Source organism: Orcinus orca, chromosome 6 (genome assembly GCF_937001465.1).
Source record: "Orcinus orca chromosome 6, mOrcOrc1.1, whole genome shotgun sequence".
Classification (NCBI taxonomy): Eukaryota; Metazoa; Chordata; class Mammalia; order Artiodactyla; family Delphinidae; genus Orcinus; species Orcinus orca.
The window spans coordinates 112,965,599-112,988,705 of NC_064564.1; the positions used below are offsets into that span (position 1 = coordinate 112,965,599).

The following is a 23,107-nucleotide window of genomic DNA, read 5'->3' on the forward strand; positions in this document are numbered from 1 at the left end:
TTAACACTGGGGGACCTTGTTGAAAGGCAGAGGCTGTTCCCTTGAGAGAGATCATCAGACAGGAGGCTCCTGCTATAGCAGTGTGAGAGGACAGGACCCAGAGTCCAGGTGGGCAGCTCTGCCTGGACTGGAAGATGGAGAGAAACAGGTAAGGACAGGGCAGGTGCGCCTGCAGTTGGTCTCTCTTCTCTGATGAGGGGGACACCTTTGCTAACCGGAGGAAGAATGAATGTCCAAGGTGTGAGGGGTGGAGGCTCACACTGTGAACGGGAGAGCTGGCTGCCCAGTGGGGCATGGTGGGATGCCAGGGACTAAGGCTGGGGCCTGTGCCGGTTAACCTGAACACAGTGGAACCAGCCCTGCTCTGGCTCATAACAGCCCTCTGCTCAGAGCCACGCTAAGTTGGGCTGCTGGGTACAGGAGACAGATGACAGGCTTGCCTTTTCGGGGACTAGCCTGAGGGTCCGTAAAATACCAGTGCCAGCTGGCTAGGCTGGCACGGGGGAGACCTGGTAGAGGCTGATGTGGCGTCTGGCAGATTGCCATGCCTCCACAGACTCCCCAGCCATCAGCTGCGCCAGGCCAGACCCGTATCGGTCCCGGTCCCGGTCCCTGCTTTATCCTGTGTCCAGCACACAGATGATCCAGGAGGCATCTGAGGCACCAATTGCACAAACCAGGGTCTCCTGACCTGAGACCAACGCAGAGGCCAGCGCCCAGCCCCTCTCCAGCCCCTGAGCGGCCCAGCCCCCTGGTCAGGGATGGCACTGAGACAAACACACCACCACCGTTTATTGTTCAGCTCTCCCCAACAGGCCAGCACTGAGGCTGGGGGGCTGGGCCTCCGTGAGAAGCGGTCAATCCAGGGGCCCCCCGTGTGGCCACCCTAATGGGCTCTGGGGCCTGTCAGGCCTCCCCCTAGGCTTTCCAGGTCCAGAAATCCTTGTGGGGTCTGGGGTATGTCAGACCCGGGAAAGCTGCCTTTGTAGAGGAGCAGGACATGGGGGGAGAGGTCTCGTGACGCCCCAGAACCTGCCAAGTCCAGCAACAGCATGTGACATGAGGGAAACTGAGGCAAGAGTGTAGAAGCCAGAGGAAAAAGCGACAGGGAGTCTGAAAAGTGAGGTGGGGAGGACCGGCGTTTTCCAGGCCCTGAACCTGAAGAGGGTGAGAGCGAGACTTCCAGGGACTCCTCCCTCCTGGCTTCTGGAAGGGTGAGCAGGGGCTCTGGTCAGTCAGGGGTGAGTCCTGAGCAGCTCCATCCCACAAGGGTGTCTGCAGGGTAGCCAGGCTTGAGGGGCCCTCAGTGCCTGGATGGGTCCTCTGGGCCCCCACCCTTGGTCTGCGCTGGAGAAGAAGCAGAGAAGGGGCCGGCAGCCTCATCCGTGCTGGGCCTTCACTGGGCCTTTTTGGTCACCTTCTGATTCTTCAGCATCACGTAGGTGATGAACACGCCTGGAATACACAGACCAGAAAGGTCAGGAAAGAAAGCGCAGGGCTGCTGGGGGCCAGAGCAGGACACAGCATGGGAGAGTGACCCACACAGGGGGCCAAGCACCTACCCAACCACACTCCAGGCCACCTGGTCATCTCCCCAGCTGTTCATCAAGCCACACATCCACCCATTCATTCAAAAAATATCAGCCGGGTGCCTACTACAGGCAATTTGCTGAGTTTAGCGCTTCCAATCCTACAGGGAATAAGATCCACCCAACTATGCATCTACTCACCCAGTCAACCACCTACCCACCCACCTACACACTGACCCACTCAGCATCCATCATCCGCCCATCCCATCATCCAGACACCTGATTGTTGACGCATCCAAACCACTTTCTTGAGCACCGACTCAGTGCCACAGCTTGTGCCGGGGGCTGAGTAAACAGCAATGATAAAGCAACAGTCCTTGCCCCTTAAGGACTAGACCCTGGGAGACAGACAGGTGCAGGGATCTTGAACCGGGGTGACCAGCGGGTGAGAGGTGATGGAGGTGTGAGCAGAGTGATGGTGGTGGTGGAGGGAGCAGGAAAAAGGGAGACATCCCACTAGAGTCCAGTGAGCCTGGGGCATCGGGAAGACTGACTTAAAGCCCTGAAGGATGAACCGGGAAACCCCAGGGGATGAGTTGGGGGCAAGGAGCCTCATGGAGACATACGGCCAGTGACAAAGTGTAGCAGCATGTTCAGGGCTGGGAGAGGGTCATGGGGTCCCTCAGACACACTGCCCAGGGTTGGGGGAACTTACCCACAAACAGGAGCAGCAGGAGGCCAGCAGCCAGTGGGATGGCAACGGCATAGGCTTGGGGCAGGAAATACTTGTGGATGACATGCTGACTGTCGATGAATGGCTGGCATCGAGGGCAAAGCTCTGGTGAGCACTCCCCGCCCTGCTCAGCTCCCCAAGCCCAAACATCCCACCTCCTCCATCTCTGGGGCTGACCCCATCAAAGCACTGAGACTGCATTTGCTTTTCTTTAAGATGATGGCATTTGGGGTGCCTTGGTTTGTTCCCTTCCTTCATTTATCTAATAGTTGTGTACTGGGCACTTGCCTGGTGCCTGCCCTAAGCTGGGGCTGGGGACCTGACAGGGAACAGAAGAAAAAGGACTTGCCCTAAGGCCCCCACAGCTTAGCAGGGGCAAAGGGTACATGAGGAATCCTCGAATGATTCCCAACCTGGGCTCCAAAGTCTTCTTTACCAACATTTTTCTCCAAAGGATACCAAGTTCTGCAAGATTTTGCCTTCCAAACACTACACTTTTAAAGCAGTAACCAAGACATTTCCCCACAGGGAAAAGAAAAATCCTAAAGACTCTCACAAAATCCACTGGCACCTGTCATGCCCAGGGGCCCGCAGGATAACGAGAAGAACTAGAACTCCCATCAAAGGCAGAGCAAATCAAGGACAGGACTTTACAGTGTAGTGGTTAAGTTTTCCACCTTGGGCCTGAGGCTTCCCCCTGAGCTTCCGCTTCCTCGTGTATAAAATGGGGGACAGCGCTAGCATCTTCCCCATAGTGCTGTTCTGGAGCTTTTGTGAGGTATGCAGGTAAAGCACCCAGCATGGCACCTGTCACACTGCAGCTGCTTAAATGATGTTAGGAGTTGGCCTCAAGATCCAGGGATGGGAGGTGAGAGAGGACGGGGCAGCACACATACCAAGAGAATCACCCAGACGGTGTAATAGGTGAAGATGATCAGGCTAACGGCGACGAGGCCGAGTCCCACCACCTGGTCTGTTCCCGTGGCCTGCAGAAAAGGGAGAACTCAACTGAGGCAGTGATGCTCCATTTAGGTGCACTAAAGAAGGGGGGCGTTGCAGCCTGGTTACGCCCATTCACTCAGCGGACGTATCTGACGTGGAGGACTAGGTCAATTTTAGGCCGAGAGAGACCGCCGGGCCAAGGCCTATCACCCGTACGACGGACCGGCAGGAGAGCGATGCCGGATCCGAGTACTCAAGTCCCAGCTCCTGAGCAGACCCAGGACCCCACCCCCAGACGCCCCCGTTCCCCGCACTCGGGCCCAAGCTCACCATTTCCCCAGCGCTGCGGGCACTGGAGCAGCAAGGCTCATCCGGTTCCGGATCCGGGCCCTTCTGGCCTTGGGCCGCGGGGTACGCCGGGAGTCGTAGTCCTTAGGCCGGTTCAGGACCACGTCGCCCGAGACAGGCAGGCACCGCCTTCCCTTTGCATATCGGGAAATGTAGTTTCTCAAGGGCATTGTGGGCCGCGTTCCGGAATCTCTAGGGAATGGGACGGGGGGGGGGGGGCGGGGGGGGGCGGGGGGGAACCCAGTCTAGCTGGCATTTGTGGTCTCAGTCCTGTCGAACTCGCCCGAGAACAAAAGCCCGTCTCTCGATGTCCCAGAGTCCCATAGCCAGAGCGGGATGGGGGTGGGTGGCCGGAAGTCCCATATTTCCGACGGGGAAAATGAGGCTCAGAGAGGGGCGCGCTCTTGCAGGAGATCACAGTCTGAGTCAGTGGTATAGCCGACTTCAGAACCCGAGGGCACTACTTCCTGGTCCCGAGGCCCTAACTTGTCTGTTGAGGGTAGGGTGCAGAAAAAGTTCACCGACCGGCCTGGGGTGGGAGGAGGGGCTGGCTGGGGCCCCCAGGGATGGGGAGGATTTCGACTGGCTGTGAGAGGGCACCCCCTTACCATGCCAGGCTTCCCTGGCGACCCTTCGGGTGTCCTCTCTTCACTGCATGAATGAGGCTAGGGTGACCCTCCCTTCCTTCACCGTCTGCCTCTCGGGCCCTGGGTGTCCCGCAGCCCAGACAGGTCTTTGGACTGGGCCGGTGTGTAGGCCCCTCCCTAGGCTTGGAGGCCAGATCATCTTCAGTGTCTCCTCCAGCTCCGAGGTCCGGAACACTGTCTCCTCACAGCTCATAGGGCTGGCTGCTTCTCCCGCATCAGGTCTCACTGGGATGCCACACGTGCCAGGGAAGTGACCTTCACAGCTGGGCAGGGTTCCCTCCTCCGTGCACCATAGCCCCAAGTGTGGCTCCAGGATGACACTTATCACTGCGTTTTAATTAGCTGATTTACTTGTTGATCTGGCCCACGTGACTGTGAGCTCCCTGAGATTAGCATCTGTGGTCACTGCTGTATCCCCAGTGCCCAGAGTGAGGCTTGGCACAAGTAAGAGCTTTGAATCAGTCAACCAGCTTTGAAATTTTGGTGACTTCTGGAATGCTACAGAGGACAGCATGTGGAGACTCCAGGCCTCCTGAGGGGTTGTGTGGAGGCTCTCCGTGTGTTATCTTCACTTGGGGGGCGGGGGCACACAGAGATCAGGTCTGAACCGGGCATGACATGCTCTTGCTGGCAGCATCTGTCTCCTTGGGTCGTCCAAGCCCATCACAAAGCTGAGAGGGACTTTTTTCCCCCTACCACTCTGTATACTGATTTTTCACTAAGCATTACTGTTCCAAAGGAGCAACCTTTTTTTAGCCTACAGCCCAATTCCTTCCCTCTCTATCTCAGGAGAATTTGAGCTCAGCCAGGAGCCACCTTTTCCCTCCCCATGTGTGCACAGAACAGAGGAAGGGACTGAGAATCAGCCTCCAGGGTTTACAGGGGCCATGAGTGGGCATCAGCACTAAGAAAGGGTGGGGACAATGCGGTGCTGTGGCAGGGACAAGGCCTCGTAGTCTGGTCCCTTCTGGCTTGTCCAAAGCCCTGAGGATTCCTGCCTCCTCTGAGTTCATTAAAGGCCCAGGGTGACTTGCCTTTCCCAGAGCCTGGCTAAGTCAGCTCTTCTGAGTCAGGGGCAGAGTGAGGGGTGGTCCCGGCCTGGAGACGGTGCTGGCCTGTGGCTTTAGAGAGGCTGCGGAAACGCTCGGCACCTCCCAGTGTCTAGCTCCCTAGGAAGGCCTGTATACCCACTTTCTCATTTGATTCACAACCCCATTTGCAGCTGAGAAAACTGAGGCACAGTTGTTTGTCCTCAGGCATGCCTGTTAGAGGCTACCTGACTCTAGGGAGGTTAGAACTTGGGCTCTGAGGTCAGAGCTGCCACCTCGTAGGTGTGAGACTGGCAGGAAACTGCCCTTCTGGGCATCCGTTTCCTCCCCAGGAATCTGGAGTAATAACTGGTGGTAATTCTGATAACTACAGTCAGGACTTTGAGAACCTGGCCACTGACATCTCCCCCACCCCCAGCATGTCACCTTATACATCCTGCTTCCTTCTGATGCCGTCTGTGACCCCGACTTCAACTCAGTAAAACAAACAAAAGCCAACATGCCATAACAAACAAAAACTGCAACATTTAATTTTTTCCCCCCCAAACCAAGACACTGACACTAGGCTGATTTCCCTTTACAATGTTATTTTCTACAATAGAAGCTGGGACAGAGATACAAACACAGCCCACTGAATCAGGGGGTGGTGGTATAACATTCTGTTAGAAAGGAGGGGTGTTAAAAAAAAAAAAAAGACCTCCCCTCCCCCCATCTCCCTGCTCACCTCCCTAAAGAGAGGAAGCCGTGGACATTCTCCGTCCTGGCAGGTCATGCCATGTGGTCAGTTTGTGGGGTGACCAGAAAAAAAAAAAAACAAAAAAAAAACACCTAAAAATATTGTAGACCTTTATTTCTTTTCTTTAAATCTCCTAGTAAAAACGTTAAACTGTCTTTCAAGAAGATTCCAAACTGGCATTGCATAGACCAATTCCTTTCCAAAAATATCTCTAATATACTCTTTCTATCTCTCTCTATATAGGATTTTAAGTCCAGAGCTGTGGGCACCTAATGGGAATTCACTGAGCTTGAGGGGACCATAGGGCCGAAGAATGAGCTCCCACGTGGGGATGAGGCCAGGGGCTCCAGGCCTCCGGCTCCAGCCAGCATTAATTTGGTTGTGGCCGAATTCTGTTAGTCCAATTACCCTGGCCCAGGGCCTAGCGTGGGAGGGTGTGGCAGGCTCTGTCTCCTTCTGGGGTGACTGTCAAGTTCAGACCTCGCATAGGGTGGGGCTGGGGTTCCTGGTTTGGGGAATTCTCCCCAACAGCACCAAAGCCAGCTATTTTATGTCTAAAGCCCCAGAACTTTGAATCAGACCCCAAATATACCCTGAATGCATCTCCTCACTGGGCTGAGGTCATGAAGATACAGAAGGGAAGGACAGCATTCCCCCATCTTCTGGGGGTCACTTCAACTGGAGACAGTGCGGCCAGCTCCCTTTTAAAGTGCCAGGTGTCTGTGGGGCAGGAAGGGACCCGCAGAGCTGACCAGAGCCTTCTCCAGCCAGAGCAAATGCTCCGTCCTGCCTCAGCAGGCACCTTCGAACATTCATTTTCTAAAAGTTAGGTAATTAAAAACAACAACAAAAATCCTAGAAATGCTCTGGTCCCAACGCCAGGAGGTTCCAACACCAAGACTCCAATTCTTGCCAGTGGGGCAGAAGGGCAAGGACCCCTCCCAGCCTGGGGAGGAGACACCCCCATCTGCCCCCACCCAGATCCCCAGCCCTGCTGGGACCCAGCCAGCGGGTAGGGAGAGAACAGAACCACCTCCCCTCACCTGGGGGAGGAGAAGATACCAAACTGTGAACTCTAAAAACGAAAAGAAAAAGAAAGGAAGGAAGGAAAGAAGGAAAAAAGAGGAAAAAAAGAGGCAAGAAAAGGAAAAAGGTATAGGGCTAAGTAAACACCAGCCTGCTGGGTTTATACAAAATGAGTGAAATTTAAGAGCGGCAGGGGGTCTGTCCAGGGACTGGCTGGCAGTCAGAACCCACCTTCAAGCAAGTAACGAGGACTAGGACGGGAAAGTGCTGAGAGCAGAGGATTTAGGGAGGGGGGCGGGGCCAGACTGCCCCCCGCTGGGAAAACCCCATTAATGGACCCCACCTCGCCCTTGCCCAGAGAGGGGATGCTTTCAGAGGATGGCTGAGGCTTTTCTGGCCAGGAAGCCAGCTCCAGGCCAGTCCAGTCACAGCCCACCTGCCTCTCCAGCACTGGCCCCGGCCTGGGCCAGCTGACCCTGAGGGAGAGAAAGGGCGCTTTGCCTGCCAAGCCCAGCCCAGCCAGGCCACTGACCTCCAAGGGCTTGGGAGGCACCTGCCCTGGCTTCCTACTGGAAGCCAGCTGCTCAGGACCCAGTCCCGGGCAGAGGGGAACCACCGTCCGCGCTCAGACCTTTCTCAGCATGGGGCTCGGGCCTGAGCTGGAGTTAACTGGAGTGGGGAGGGGCAGTGCCACGTTCCAGCCGGGCTGCTAGGGCTGGGCTGCTGACTGCACAGCAGGCAGCGCCCAGGAATCCTTGGGAAGGGCTCAGAGCACAGGCAGGTGAGGGCCAGGGCGCTGTGCTGGAGACAAGCGTGTGCAAAGTGCAGGCTGCCAGGGCAGCAGGAGAACATTCGTTGCAGGGGGAGGTGGGGTCTCAATCTGGAGTGTGGGTGGGGTTTGAGGTCTTGGTTCCCAGGAGGAGGCCGCCAGCAGGTCCCCTGGGACACAGGGAAGGGACAGCTGAAGCACTGAGCAGTCAGAGGGCCATGGTGGCAGGATTCCAGGGGTGGACTGGCCCCCCAAGGGCAAGGGAACAATGGAGCAAGGCCCTGCCAGGGCCACTGGCTGGGCCAGTGCTCCTGGAGTGAGCAGGGACACAGAACAAGAGGCCCCTCAGCCACAAGCATCCTTGCATGTGCAGGAGCTGCTGCATGTCCTCGCCGAGGGGCCAGGTGGGTGTCCAGAGGGGCAGTCCCCGCCGCGTTTGTCTGGCCCACCTGCTTCACGGGCCCATGTGTCCAGCCCTCTAGTGGTTCAGAGGAGAATATTCACAGTGGTGCCCGGGGCCCTGGCGGACCATGAGCGTCCCAGCAATGATGGGAGGTCAATGGAATGATGCTTTGGGGCTGGAGTGCATGGAGCAGGCACAGATGAAATGCGGCACGGATGGTGATCCGAAGGGGAAGGTCCCTTGTGGAATGACTTGGGTCTGGACGCCTGTGAAGGCAGGGTCCTTCTCCAGCCTGGACGCCTGCTCCTCAATGGCTTTCAATCACGACTGGCTCATAGACCCCAGAGGAGACCCTGCGGGGAGAGACAGGTCAGCTTGTCATCCTTGATGGTCCTCTGCGCCAGGTCCTTTGGGCCAGGCCCTTGGGAGTGCTTCACAAGCAGGCCCCATTTTGCAGAGAAAGAAACTGAGGCTCAGAGAAGTTGAATCACTTGCCCAGGGCAACACAGATGTTAAGTACCGGAGTCTGTAGGAGTGCAGAGCTGGCACAGACCATGCCTCAAGCCCTCCTGAGCACCGGCAGCTCTCACGCTGGGGTGTGCTGCGCCCATCCTCACGACAACTCTGGCAGGGAGGGCCTGCAGCTAGCCCCACTTGACAGGTGAAGAAACTGAAGCTCAGAGGGATTACGAGGCTTGCTAAAAGCGCAGCAGAAGGCTGGGCAGCTTGATCGGCCCTTCTCCCCACTGAGGGAGGCCAGGGCCACCCCTGGGATTGTGGACATTCAGGGCTCAGCATACAGCTCTGCAATGATCTTGCTGCCAAATAGATCGGTTCTTCCCGTCCTGCATCTCAGTTTCCTCATCCTCAGAGGGGGCTAGAGAGGGATGTCACAAAGCCCCAAGGAGGTGCCCTCTGTTTCCTTCTTGCCCACCCCACCCGGGGCAGCTGAGGCGACCATGGAAAGATGGCAGTTGCAATATCAAGCCTCAGCCAGTAGGGGTCAGCAGAGCAGCACCAGAGGGCAGGTCTGGAGACCCTGCATGGCCCAGCAAAGACCCCTTGGAGATGGGGCCCACAGGAACCAGGGGAAAAGGCTTCAGCACAGCCCCGCAGGTGGGAATCTCTACCACTCATTCATTCATTCATTCAGTGAGCCAGGCACACAGCAAGCATGCTGTAAGTGAATGATCATGGGAGGGCACTCTAAAACTGTAGAGTTCAAGTCCAAGTTTGATCCTACCACCTCCTCGTCTCAACACCATGCAGCAGAAATCTGTGTTGCTCACTGCCGTAGCCCCAGCACCTAGGGATAGCTCAGTACCTGGTGTGTAGCTGGTGTGCAATAAATATTTGTTCAATAAATAAACGAGTCATCATCATCATTTTTTTAGGAGTTCCCAGATCCAGGAGGAAGGGAAAGAAAAGTAGAATCCAAAGTAAAGATGTATTAAGCCCCTACTATGTGCCAAGCCTTGTGCTAGGCACTTACCAAGCTTCCTCAGAACCCCCAAAACCAAACCCAGGGCCTTTGTCCCAGGTTTCCAGGTAAGGTGGTGTGGTCCACATCATTTGACAGATGGGAAACTGAGGCTCAGAGAGAAGTGACTGGTTCAAGGTCACACTGACAAGAGCTGGCATTCAAAGCTAGGTCAGTGGGCTGCAGAGGCCATATCCTCTCACCACTATGCCCCAGAGCCACACTTGTGACCCACCCAGAACCTTCAGCCCTACCTGTTGGCCAGCTGGATGCCACTCAGGGTGGTGGAGCCATCGCGGCTCACGAACAGCCGGAGGTTGCTGTCTGTGGGGACACAGGGAAGGGTGGGGGCTGAGCGGAGCGGCGCCGCCAGGGAGCCCCTGGGCATCGTCCCTGGCCCGCCGGCGCGGGCAGCTCACCCTCAGTGTTGCTGCCGTCCGTGAAGTCCTGGCTCTGCATGATCTTCTCCACGATGTCATCAGCGTCAATCCGCGTGTCATCCACCCAGGTCGGGTGGCTCTCCACGGAGTCCTTCTTCCTCCTGGGGCGGGGCGGGGCAGAGTCACGACAGTCAGGGCAGCAACAGGCACGACGACGAGAGGACCAAGCACCCGCAGCACTCAGGATGCTCAAAGTGCATGTGAGAGCTGTTCCAGACTGTATTCATTTAACCCTCACGTCAAACCCTACGTGCAGATGCTGCCACGACCTGGCTTTACAGAGGAGGCCACGGAGGCCTTGAGACGTTAAGTACCAGCCTCTGAGAGGCTGCAGAGCAAGGGAGCAGGCGGGGACAGAGGGGACACTAAACCGCACGCAGCAACCGCTCACTGAGCATGCGTGCCAGGCCGGGGCGCCGCACCTGTGAGCATCAGCTGGTTGAGTAGCCACGCCCACACCACTGCGGCAGGGGCCCCCTTGTCCCCCTGTTACAGGTAGAGAAGCAGAGGCTCAGGGAGCCACCGGCGGGGTCTGCTCTCCAGGAGCACGTATGGTGAGACTTACCGAAACGAGCGGTCCGACAGATGTGGGGGCCGGGGTGGCCGCGGTGGCTTCTCGGGGGGCCGGTGCTCACGCTCGCTGCCCTCGGGACCCTCCACAGCTATGCTGAGGCCGCCCGAGGCGCTGCTGCTGGTGGACGTGTTCCGGCGGTGCGTCAGGTCCGAGAGGCTGGAGGAGCGCGAGTGCTCGGTGCTGTAGCCTGGGGGGCGGTCGGGGACGCTGATTACGGGGAGCCGGGGGCCGGGGAAGATGGAAGGCCAAGGGCAAGGGGCCGGGCGGGCACTCACCAGAGATCTTGGACTGCTGGCTGGCGTAGCTGGAGTTGCGGGAGTGGCCGGAGTGGAACACCTCCTCGGGGCTGGAGAGGTTCTGGTCCGGCTCCTCTGGCACCCCTGGAAGCCGGGTAGGGGCAGGGGTTACCAGTGTGCCCGCCCTCGCCCTTGCTCCTCCTCTCACTGAGTGTGGGGGGGTGGGTGGGGGGTGGGGGGGGTGGAGAGCACATTATGTATTTCCATTTGAGAGACTGAAAAGCTGAGGTCCAGGGAAGCAGCAACCTGCCCCGGGCTGCAGGTCACCACTCGAACCCCGGGTCATGCGTTCATTCCACAAATATCTGTTGGGGACGTCCTCCACGCTGGGCGCTCTACCGGGTGCTGGGAACAGGAGATGTGGTGTCACAGGCACCAGTGGTGGGAAAGAAGAATGTTGAACAAAAATGACCCACGATTAACCACAACTGGCTAATGGCGCAGAGTAGGGAGCGTATGGGGGGGGGGCTCTGACCCAGTCTGGCATCAGGGAAGGCTTCTCTGAGGAGGTGGCCTTAATGCGAAACCTTCAGGATGCGTGGAAGGGAGCAAGCCAGAAGGAAGCAGCATCAGGGGAAGGGCCTTCTAGACAGAGGGAACGGCATAAGCAAAGGCCCTGAGGCTTGAATGGGCTTGGGTCTGTGTAGCTGGAGTGGAGTGAATAAGGGGGTGCAGAAGGCGGGGAACACACTTTCAGGCAGTGACAGCAGGAGATTCCAGAGAACCAGGCGGGGTCTGCCCAGCGCTCCATGAGTAACCCCTCCCCCCACCCACAAAGGAAGCAAGGACTCATCCATCCTCTCTTTGGAGATGAGCACACCCAGGCCATAGGATGGACCCCAGGCCTGCCTGTGTCCCCACCCAAAGCCACATGGCTTTTCAAGTCAGCAGGTTCTCCGCATCTGAGGGGTTGCAGAAGAGGGAGAGCGAGAGGCAGAAAACCAGCTATAGAGGCCTGTGGGGGCTCAAATCCCACCCCCCGTGGGAGAGGCACCTCTTCTACCTTGCACAAAAGGCCCCACATTTGCTGGAGTGGCCTGGTCCCCAGATCTCTCCTCTGGGGACCCCCACCCTGAAGCTGGAGAGAGCAATGGAGCTGGCGAGCCCCCATTCCTGCATGCAGCCCCCAGCTCTGGGCCACACTAGGCTGGGTGTGCAGGAAAAACGGGAGTGGAGGGAAGCTGGCCCTTGGGGTCAGAGGGTCCCTCACAGCTCCCATCCCCTGGGGGCAGAATCACCCAGCAAACAGGGCCTGAGGCCCTGTGCCCTAATTGCTCTTGCGGCACCAATCAGGGCCGCCGCGTGCCGCCTTGCTTACTGATCAGCTAAGGGGCAGTCCTCCTCCCAGCCCTGAGCTCACCCCCAGGGAAGGGGTGCAGAGGCCAAGGCTCATGCTCGGAGGCGCCTGCTTCACCCCGCACAGCACCCAGGGTTGGGGGGTGGTGCAGGCTGGAGCCTTCTCTCCTGGTATCACTTCCCCCTCTTAATTGCCACACTGATTCCTCTGGGGATTCAAGCTCATTTGCGTTTTTCATAATATTAGTAATAATGATAATTTAACAAAACACGTGCTGGGAAATAGAGGACACACTATGGGCCAGGCAAGGCGCGCACGTACGTTTGCTCAGTTCATCCCCAGAGCAACCCAAGATGTGATTGCTACTGCTGATCCCATTTTGCAGAGGAGGACGCTGAGACCTGGAGAGGCAAAACGGCCAGTCAAGGTCACGCAGCCAGTCGCAGAGCAGGAGCTCACAGGACATCCCTCTGCCAGGAACACTGCACACTACACCCCAGATTCAGCTCAAATGACACCCCTTCAGGGAGCTTTCCCCGGTCGTCCCCAGGCGGACACCTTCTGTGTCTCTCTGACACCTCTCGTCACAGCTGTAGGTGGACATGCATTTGACATATTTATTGTCTCATTGACACCCGTCTCTCCTGCTAGGCCAGGGACCCGGTTAGTCTCGGTCCAGGGCGCTGCTGTTGTCCTGGGGCCACGCACAGAGCCCAGATCACAGGAGGGGCTCAGACGCCTGCCTAATGGAAGCATGGGTGGGTACACGCCATCCCACTAGCCTTCCCTTCTCAGCAAGCATCCCCCTTGGGACCTAGCGATATGGGGAGGTAAAAGCCTTCGGCCGTGGGAGGGGTAGGGAGGGCAGGTGAGGAACAGTACCTGAGCTGAGGATGGTGGGCCGCGCCTTGGGTGGCCGGGACCCTGTCAGGGAGTTGGTGCCACTGCCACCGCTGCTGGTCCCGCCACCCTTACACGTCAGCTGCAGGGAGGAATCCTGGCCTGGGATGGAGATGGACTTGGCAGTGGACGGCGGCCTTGGGAAGACAGATGGGTGTGACCGGAGTGCCCCACTTTGGGGTTGGAGAAGACAGGGGAACCCAAGAGCCTGGAGGAGGGGACAGTCCCTTGTCCCCCCTCCCCGTGTCCAGGACAGAGCCCCCACCACTCCGGCGCCCTGTACCAGCACTCACGTCTTGAAGCAGGGGTCTCCAGAGAGCAGGAACATTCCAATGGTGACCTGTGCAAAAGCCGGAGGAATCAGCCACGCCCCATCCACCCCCCCACCCAGGCGCCTGGCCTCCCTGTGGCCTCCCTGCTCTGGCTTCAGATGCGCTTGGACTCTGATCCTATCTCTGTCCCTTGCTGGCCCTGGCGAAGCCACCAAACTTCAGTGAAGCCCAGCTTCCTCGTGCAGAGGACAAAACTGATCCTAACGCCTACCTCGTGGAATAGTGGAGAGGATGCTGGGCACCTGGCACGGGGTGAGTGAGGAGGGAATGTCAGCTACTGTCATTGCAAAACCACAAACAGACTGTGAGGCCCTCAAGGGAGGAGCCGCAGACACTCTCTATCCTCTGCGCCCCTCGCAGCCCTCAGAGCAGGTGAGCAGGTGGGAGGGAAGCTCTCGATGCCTACGCGGTGGGGAGGGGTTCACAGATTCCAACACAGAGGGCAGGGGCTTGTGAAAGTTTGTTGAATAAAGTAAAGCAAGAAGCCATTAGAAATGTAACATCCACTCGGGCAAAGATTTTGGCAATGGTCTAAACAGGGCAAGGTTTGGGTCCCCAGATCTGGGCTGGGGCAGAGCGACAGGCAGAGGGGTGATGGGGTGGGAAAGAGGTGCTCAGATCACAGGGACACCTCTGACAAAAATGCTGACCACTGGGGTGAGGCTTTGTTTTTAATGGATTGTTTCATTTGGCCATGATAGCAACTCACAAAGTACGTGATGGCCCCAAGCTGTAGACGAGGGAACTGAGACTCAGACTCAGGGGAAGGGACTGCTCAAGGCCCTGCAGACAGGATGTGGGGGAGATGGCCTTGAACTGGAGGCCACCTGCCCCTGGGGCCTTGATCTGGCCTGAGTATGCACTGGGCCACTGGGGCAAGGCTGAAAGGGCTTGGCTCTCACAACAACTAGCCTGGACCTTTTCAGGTGCCTCTGGTTTCTTTGGCAAAAGGCCCAGGACGCCCCAGAGCCCTTGCCTGCCACCTCTTGCCCGGCTCTGCCAGGCATAACACGCTCCCGCTGGGCCAGCTCGCAGAGGTGTGGTTACAACAAGACTGTTTTCTCAGCCAGGTGGAAGGGTGTGGGGACGAGGAAGAGAGGCATGCTGGCAGTGGATGCCCAGATATCTCTGTCCCAAGAGGCCAAAGAGGCAGCTGCCTGGGGGGAGAGTGATGCCCCGGCTGGAAGCCTTCCCGTGGCTGGGCCCTCTGAGCAGCTGCCCGGCTCTGCCAGGTCCGGGGATGGCAGTCCATCTGCTCACTGATGCTCTGGGAGCTCAGGCTGCCTCATAACGTGTGGGCAGTGGTTAGGAGCTGGACCGCAGGCTCAAGTGGCAGCTCTGCTTGTGACCCAGGCGGATGATCTAACCTCTGCGTCTCAGCCCCCTGCGGTGCAAAACTGGGGCCAATAATAGATACCACACCCCACGGGGCTGTTGTCAGAAACCACGAGATAACGGGTGGTAAGCACTCAGCCACGATGAGCTCACCGCACGTGCTCACCAAGGCGTTAAAGAGACTATTGGGTCCCCCCCGACCCTGATTATGGATGGGGAAACTGAGGCCAGTGCCTGAGTCAGGCCTTCGATGGTGCTTTCCTGACCCCAGGGCCCACGTCTTTCCCAGTGTCTCTCACTGCCTGTCTGGGGTGAGAACCTGTATTCTTAACAACCGTTCAGGGGACTCTGACAAGGAGCACGTTTGCCCCCGCCCCTTGGTGGGAGGGGGTGGGTGGGGCAGTAGAGCCCTGGTACCTTGAGGATGGAGTTGTCCTGTCGGGTGTTCTTCGTGTCGTATCCCTCCAGCAGGCAGCAGCGCACTGTGGAGCCCGAGCCTGCAAACTCCGCCAGGTTCAAGTCGGCAAAGCCCAGCTGTGGGGACAGAGGAGAGGGTGGGAGGCTGAGGGGAGTGCGGGCGCATGGCTGGCAGCCCAAGGGTTAGCTTGGCAAGGTGGGATGGGGAGGGGAGGCAGAGCCCTCGGGCCCGCCCCACGGCCCAGAATGACTGTTGCATAACCGGCACCCAAGGACAGAGGCCCAGGCTGGCGGCTCCAACGTGGCAAAGCCAGGAGCTCACATCCCTGAGCTGCACAAAGCACCCTTTGTGCCGTGTCCCAGCGTGCACCAGGGCAGCGCCCGAGATGAAAGGACATTGTTGTCTGTGACACAGACGCATTGTTCCCTGGGAAACAAGGCCGTGCTGTGGGAGCCACCAGGCCAGCGGACAGGAGGGGAGGGAAGGCCCGTGGGAACTTGGCGTTGGGCTGCAAGCATGGAGGGCACTGCAGGGTGAGCAGGAGACCCTGGCGGGAGCTGGAGTGAGGGGCTGGTGGGAACTCCCAGCTGCTCCTGCAATGCAGAAGGGAGCAAGGGATGCGGAGGGAAGCGAGAAAGTGTGAGAACATGGTGTATGAGCTGAGAAGGCCTCCTGGGTGGAAGCCAAGTCTGCCAGACCTGGAGGTTGAGGTTGGAGGGATGCTGGGCTTGGCGACCTGGAAGACGAACCAAGCCAATCAGGGACATTTATTGAGCACCTGCTGCATGCAAGTCTCTACTGCAGAGCTTAGGGTGCATGCTTCAGACAAGGAAACTAAGGTTCAGAGCGGGGAAGTGACTTGCTCAGGGGCTCACACACCTTAACCGGCAGAGCCAGAGCTGACATTAGGCCTGATCAGCGTCAAGTCTCACCACCTTTCTGGGCCTCAGCTTCCTCCTCTGATTAAGGGGAGCTGAGCCTGTGGTGGAGGTTTGATTAAAGAACGGAAGGGAAGGGCCTGGCAGGTCTGACATGTGACATAGCAGGTGTGTGGGGGGAGGGGGAGGAGGTGGGAGTTCCGGCTGTTGGCTGGCAGTCTCTTTCCTGGCTGTCCTTCACCCACATGCATCAACAGGAGGAGAAATCTCCACTCCGGAAGCATCTTCCACAGCCCGGTTCTAGCCACCCTGCCCTCTGCTTCTGGAGAGGGCATCAGCGCCCCGGCCAAGGCGGAGTACAAGGCCTGGTCCACTGAGCTTCCTGGGCTCTGGTCGGTGGGAAGGAACACGCCCTGCGCAGCACCTCCCTCGGGCTCTCCACGCAGAGTGAGGTGAGGCAGAGGCATGTCCCCTCTGGACTGACTGAGCCCATCCCCTGCTGCCGGGCGCCTCCCCAGGCCGCAGAGGGTGGGCGAGAGTCCCCACGAGAAGGGGGCTTAGGGCAGAGCAGGCTGACTCAAAGCCAGAGGTAACCCTTCCAGAGCCGTCTTCCCCCACCTTCCCCAGTGGAAAAGGTTTTAATGCGTAGGCCTGAACTGTCTGTGGGCACAGGGAAAGCCCGGCAACCACACAGATGTGCAACAGCGGGGCCTGGCCGAGCCCTCTTCACCCAGCCAAACGATGGGCCCCGCCGCTGTTAGATAGCAAAAGGAAATTTGTGATGACAGAAAAACATGCCCATGATGTATTGGTAAGTAAAAAACCAAGTTGCAGAATCTGTTTAGAACAAGTCCCTCTTGTGAATTTAAATATCATATCACCTGCATGTGTGCAAGTACACACATAGGGTGAGCCTTGTAGGATCCTCTAAACCATATGCACACGTTTTATTCAAGGCTCTGGACATATATTTCATGCATTTTTTTTTTTCTTAAAAGGTCTGGAGGGCTTCCCTGGTGGCGCAGTGGTTGAGAGTCCGCCTGCCGATGCAGGGGACACGGGTTCATGCCCCGGTCCGGGAAGATCCCACATGCCGCGGAGCAGCTGGGCCCGTGAGCCATGGCCACTGGACCTGTGCGTCCGGAGCCTGTGCTCCACAACGGGAGAGACCACAACAGTGAGAGGCCGCGTACCACAAAAAAAAAAAAAGGTCTGGAAAGACCCTAACAAATCAAAATGGTGGAGTCTGAGGAGGAGGCCTAGAGAGAACTAGGGTGGAAACCACCCTTTCACTCTGAAAACCTCTGTCCCATTTGTGCTGCAACAAACATCCACTGCCTTTATGTTAAGTGAAAAGACTATCAATAAAGATATTTCAAAAAAATAGGGACTTCCCTGGTGGTGTAGAGGTTAAGAATCCGCCTGCCAATGAAGGGGACACAGGTTCGAGCCCCGGTCCGGGAAGATCACACATGCCGAGGAGCAACTAAGCCTGTGCACCACAACTACTGAGCCTGCCCTCTAGAGCCCATGAGCCACAGCTCCTGAGCCCGCGCGCCTACAGCCCGTGCTCCGCAACAAGAGAAGCCACCGCAACGAGAAGCCTGCGCACTGCAACGAAGAGTAGCCCCCGCTCACCGCAACTAAAGAATGCCCGCGTGCAGCAACGAAGACCCAACACAGCCAAAAATAAATTTAAAAAAAAAAAAGATATTTCAAAAAAATAATACATCTCATGGAGGGCACGGCGTCTTCTGTTTGGGGCAAGAGACGCGGCTGGAGGTTAGTCTAGGAGCTTCTCTCATGCCTGTCCCATCCACCCATCCCGTCCCACCCCGCCGCCCCTTCACATGGCCCCGCTTACCTTGGAGTAAGCCTTCCCACCTTTCAGCTCCTGCATGGGAAACAGACAAAGGCAGCAGGATGACTAGGGGATCCCAGGGACCTCATGGGTCTCCCCAGTCCACCCCATCCCCCAATCTGACTCCCAGGGAACGGGGACAAGAAAAGGGGTTGACTGACTCACTCAGGGCATGGGCCTAAAGCCAGCAGCCCAGTGGCCCTACCAGCGCCCCCTGGCCTCTCACCTTGCGCACCGACACACGGAAGATGCAGGGGTCCAGCAGGCCGGTGGCCGGGTTGGCACTCATCTTACACACGAAGGTGAACCTCTTCCGCCACCGCACACAGTTCTCTTGCACCTCCTCCCTGCAGGTCAGAGGGACAGTGAGTGCAAGGGTGCAGGGTCCACTTTTAGGGACGTGAGGGCCCTGCTACCTTTGGGACGGGGAGGGAAACTCTCACTTTTCACTTTGTATCACAAAGTGACTGTATTTTCATAACAAGAATCTGCTTGTGTACGTGTTATTAAAAAAACAACAAAAACATTAAAATGAAAAAACACAAGGCGAGGGTGAGATCAGGCTGGGGGCAGCTGTCTGTTTCCAGCACTGCCTGTCCCACCCCCAACCTTGCTCTGGGGTCTCGGGTAGCTCCTTCGGCTGCCATTACCTCCCTCCAGCTGGACTGCCACTGGCCATCTCAAGTGAGCCTCACAACGGTGCTCCCAAGATGGACTCCCGGCCCTTTTTACAGATGAAGAAACTGAGGCTAGATAAACTGCCCAGTCCTGCCCAGCCAAGAAACAGCTGGCCCTCAGCCCAGTGCCGCCTGGCTCCAGAGCCCCCTTCTTCACCAGCAATAATAACAATGATAATAATAACAACAACAAGAACAGCTAACGCTCATACGGTACTTCTGTGCGCCAGGCACCACCCAAAGCACTTCACAAAACCAGCTGCCACAGGAGCCTTCTCCAAGTGCTGGCGATCCAAGGTCACGCACCGTCTGGGGCAGCTGCTACCCGTAGTCCAAGCCCACGTTCAAAGAAACCGGGAGCTCTAGGGCTAAGACCCCGGCCCGAGGCCCACCACTGGCAGAGCAGAACAGGGACTTGAACCCAGGCAGCCTGGCTCTGGTGCCACGTGCTCAACCCTCCCCGCTGGGTCAGGGCAGGGTTGGGGAGGGGGTGCTGGCTTTCCAGCCCCTGGAGCGCCTCCTGGACCTGAGGAGCACGACCAAGCCCACCAATTCAGCACCCCCTCCCCCACTGGGGAGGCGCCCTGTGCCCTGGGGGTGAGTGGGAGCCAGTGCGAGCAGTCCATCGAGCCTCTCCAGCTGCCTCAGGGGCCGGTGGGCCCCGGGGGTGGCAGCGGCACGTGGTGGAAATGAGCCCCCCTGCCACGGCAGGATGCGCTCAGGAAGGGAGGGGCAGGCGTACAAGACATGATCTCCAGCCTCATCCCACCTAACAGGAACAGCGAGTGGACAGCTGAGGAAGTGACCGCTCCACACCCTGGAGACCGGAGGGGCTCGGGTTAATGGCCAGACGGGGGCCGGTGGGCGGAGGGTCAGCACAGGTTGAGCATCTCCTGAACACGGGCTGGCCTGCTTCCCACGGCAACCCTGGAAGGAGACTCTGTGCCACCCCTTCTACAGCTGAGGGCACTGAGGCTCCCGGAGACCATGCAAGGTCACACCCCCAGGGATGGACGAAGCAGGATCTGAACTCAGGACGGTCCAACTGCAGAGTCAGAGCGCTCAGCCATCACCGTGGTTCACGGGTCAGGGGCTCGGGAAAGCCTGGCAGACAGAACCCCCTGGGGTTGTGGAGCCAGCAGCGCCCTAATCTGCACCCAGGCGTCTACCCATGTCTCTGAGTCCCAAGTATGTGCCAGGTGCTGGATGCTGTGGTGGACCTGATTCACAGACTGACATCTGACAGTCACCCCACTGATGACTCAGTGTCACCAGGACAGGGTGGGGGAAGGGGTGAGTCAGGGAAGGTGACTGGCTGCAGGGAGGTGGCATTCAGGCTCAGACCCGAATGAAGAGGGGGGAGTAGCAAGCTGGGGAGACGGTTCCTGGCAGAGGGGATCGCATGAGTGAGGAGCAAACATACTCTTGGTTTCTCGGCCAATGAAAGCGCCGGAGCCAAGCCTCTATGAGGAGCTCCCTCCTAGCCCCACAGGTCTTTGAGGATGGGACCAAGGCTTCCCCACATCCTGCCAGGGCTGTGACAAGAAGCAACAGGACTCCGTCGGGCAGACCTGGGCTCGCAGCCTCACACTCACTGTGCAACTTGGGCTGGGGCCAATCACCAAAATGCTCTGACCTTGTTAGGAAGGTGAGCTCCAGCAACCCCCGCAGACTGGGGACAAACAGAAAAGGTCAGGGCTAGAGATGAGGGGGAGGAAGAGAGAGCTCCCAACCCGCCAGTGGACATGGGCAGGGACCCTCAGGAAGCAGGTGCCAAAGGAGGAGTGGGAACGCTGGGCTGGAGCATCATCTGACCCAGCCTCATTCATTCATTCAAATAATTGAGCACCAGTCGTGTGCCAGTCCCTGTTCTATGCACTGGGGCCACAGCAATGACTAGCTTACATTTTGCTGGGAGTGGGAAGGAAGAACGAAAACTACCTCTTTTGGCAGATGACTTAATCTTGTATGTAGAAAATCCTAAGGAATCCAGTAAAAAAACTATTAGAATACATGAGTTCAGCCAGGTTGCAATATACAAAAATCAGTTATTTCTATATACAGTACTAGTGAACATCCACAATGAAATGAAGAAAACAATTTCATTTACAAGAGTATCAAAAAGAATAAATTTAACAAAAGAAGTACAAAACGTATACTCTGGAAAACTACAAACTACATTGCTGAAAGAAATTCAAGAAGATCTAAATAAATGGAAAGACATCCCACAGTCGCGGACTGAAATATTTAATATTGTTAAGATGATAATACTCCCGGGCTTCCCCCGTGGCGCAGTGGTTAAGAATCCGCCTGCCAATGCAGGGGACACGGGTTCGAGCCCCGGTCCGGGAAGATCCCACATGCCGCGGAGCAACTAAGCCCGTGCGTCCCAACTACCGAGCCTGCGCTCTAGAGCCTGCGAGCCACAGCTACTGAGCCCGCGTGCTACAACTACTGAAGCCCGCGCGCCTAGAGCCCGTGCTCCGCAACAAGAGAAGCCACCGCAATGAGAAGCCCATGCACAGCAACGAAGAATAGCCCCTGCTTGCTGCAACTAGAGAAAGCCTGCATGCAGCAACGAAGATCCAACACAGCCACAAGAAAAAAAAAAGATGATAATACACCCAAATTGATCTAAAAATTCAATATGATCCCTATCAAAATCTCGGCTGGCTCCTCTGCAGAAACTTGACAAGTTGATCCTAAATCTTAGAAGTTCAAAGGACCAGAATAATCAAAACAATCTAGAGAAAGTAGAATAAAATAAGGGATTCACATGTCTTGAATGCAGAACTTCTACAAAGCTACAATAATCAAGAAAGAGTGGTTCTGGCATAAGGATAGACACATAGATCAATAGAATAGAATTGAGAGTCCAGAAGTAAACCTTCACATTTATGGTCAGTTAATTTTCAACAAGGGTGCCAATGGGGGAAGGAACAGCCTTTTTAACAAACGTTGCTGGGACAACTAGATATTCACGTGCAAAAGAATAAAGCAGGACTCATTTCTCATGCCGTATACAATAAGTAATTCATAAGTTTAAGAGCTGAAACTATTAAATTCTTAGAAGAAAACATAGGGGTAACTCTTCATGATCCGGTATTAGGCAACAGTTTCTTAGATACGACACCAAAAGTACAAGCAACAAAAGAAAAATATAGATATTTTGAACTTCATAAAAAATTTTAAATTTTGTGATTCAAAGAACACCATCAAAATAGTGAAGACGGGCTTCCCTGGTGGCGCAGTGGTTGAGAATCCGCCTGCCGATGCAGGGGACACGGGTTCGTGCCCCGGTCCGGGAAGATCCCACATGCCGCGGAGCGGCTGGGACCGTGAGCCATGGCCGCTGAGCCTGCACGTCTGGAGCCTGTGCTCCGCAACGGGAGAGGCCACAGCAGTGAGAGGCCCGCGTACCGCAAAATAAATAAATAAATAAATAAGTAAACAGTGAAGACAACCCACAGAATGAAAGAAAATATTTGCAAATCATATATATGAGACTTGTAGCTAGAATATATAGAGCACTTACAACTCAATAATAAAGACAAACAACCCAATTTAAAAATTGGTAAATGATCTGAACAGACATTTCTCCAAAAAAGATATATAAATGGCCAATAAGCACATGAGAAGATGCTCAACATCATTAACTATCAGGGAAACACAAATCAAAACTATATAACAAGTTACCACTTCACACCCACTAAAATGGCTATAATCAAGACAGATAATAAGTGTTGATGAGGATGGGGAGAAATTGGAACCCTCGCGCACTGCCGGTAGGAACGTAAACTGGTGCAGCTGCTTTGGAAAACAGTCTAGCAGTTCCTCAAGAGGTTAACCATAGAGTTACCATATGACTCAGCAATTCTACTCCCAGGTATATACCCAACAGAAATGAAGCATATGCCCACACAAAACCTTGTACACAAATGTACGCAGCAGCATTATTCATAACAGCCAAAAAGTGAAAGCAACCCAGATGTCCATCAACGGGTGAATGGATAAATAAAATGTGGTATATCCATACAGTGGAATAGTATTCAGCCATCAAAAGAAAGTGAGCACCTAAACATGCTACAATGTGAATTAACCTTGAGAACATTACGCTAAGTGAAAGAAGCCAGTCACAAAGAACTATACATTGTACGACTCCATTTCTATGAAATGCCCAGAATAGGCAAACCCATAAGAGAAAGACTGATGACTGCCAGGGGATGGGGAGCTGGGAAAAAATGGGAACGACTGCTAATGGGTATGGAGTTTCTTTTTGGGGTGATGAAAATGTTCTAAAATTGACTGTGGTGATGGTCACACAACTCTGTGAATACACTAAAAACTCCCAAACTGTACACTTTTTTTTTTTTAATTTATTTTATTTATTTTTGTTGGGTCTTTGCTGCTGCACACGGGCTTTCTCTAGTTGCGGCG

The 23,107-nt window shown here is 56.1% G+C and overlaps 2 protein-coding genes and 1 long non-coding RNA gene across 4 annotated transcripts in view; 1 reads left to right on the forward strand and 2 right to left on the reverse strand.

Annotated features, from left to right (window-relative positions):
- Nucleotides 1-775: 775 nt before the first annotated feature.
- DPM2 (dolichyl-phosphate mannosyltransferase subunit 2, regulatory) lies at nt 776-5,594 on the reverse strand. Its single transcript, XM_012532835.3, has 4 exons — nt 3,535-5,594; nt 3,159-3,248; nt 2,245-2,347; nt 776-1,455 (listed from the first exon to the last, which is right to left on the reverse strand). The coding sequence occupies exons 1-4, from the start codon at nt 3,535-3,537 to the stop codon at nt 1,397-1,399; spliced, it is 255 nt and encodes an 84-aa protein (XP_012388289.1). The 5' UTR covers nt 3,538-5,594; the 3' UTR covers nt 776-1,396.
- Nucleotides 5,595-5,748: 154 nt separating this feature from the next.
- EEIG1 (estrogen-induced osteoclastogenesis regulator 1) overlaps nt 5,749-23,107 on the reverse strand; it is a 36,203-nt gene continuing 18,844 nt past the window's right edge. Inside the window, exons 2-11 of one of the 2 annotated variants that reach the window (XM_004269174.4) lie at nt 18,220-18,340; nt 17,997-18,026; nt 15,254-15,370; nt 13,463-13,509; nt 13,152-13,306; nt 10,952-11,056; nt 10,668-10,863; nt 10,082-10,203; nt 9,917-9,986; nt 5,749-8,535 (exon numbers count right to left, since the gene is read on the reverse strand). In XM_004269174.4, coding sequence (XP_004269222.1) covers nt 8,490-8,535; nt 9,917-9,986; nt 10,082-10,203; nt 10,668-10,863; nt 10,952-11,056; nt 13,152-13,306; nt 13,463-13,509; nt 15,254-15,370; nt 17,997-18,026; nt 18,220-18,340 — 1,009 coding nt within the window. In that variant the 3' untranslated portion in view covers nt 5,749-8,489. The remainder of the gene's footprint in view (nt 8,536-9,916; nt 9,987-10,081; nt 10,204-10,667; nt 10,864-10,951; nt 11,057-13,151; nt 13,307-13,462; nt 13,510-15,253; nt 15,371-17,996; nt 18,027-18,219; nt 18,341-23,107) is intronic. The other variant, XM_033427124.2, reaches the window with a different exon arrangement.
- LOC125964866 (uncharacterized) lies at nt 16,326-18,538 on the forward strand. The gene is made up of 2 exons (XR_007478149.1): nt 16,326-16,943; nt 17,131-18,538. It is a non-coding gene; the product is annotated as an uncharacterized LOC125964866 (long non-coding RNA).

Excerpts from the sequence above, each read along its gene's own strand:
- DPM2 (XM_012532835.3), bottom strand. Across the intron at positions 2,348-3,158 it reads CCGTCTGGGTGATTCTCTTG|CCATTCATCGACAGTCAGCA; the intron begins GTATGTGTGCTG and ends CCTCGATGCCAG. Across the intron at positions 1,456-2,244 it reads CCTGCTGCTCCTGTTTGTGG|GCGTGTTCATCACCTACGTG; the intron begins GTAAGTTCCCCC and ends TGTGTATTCCAG.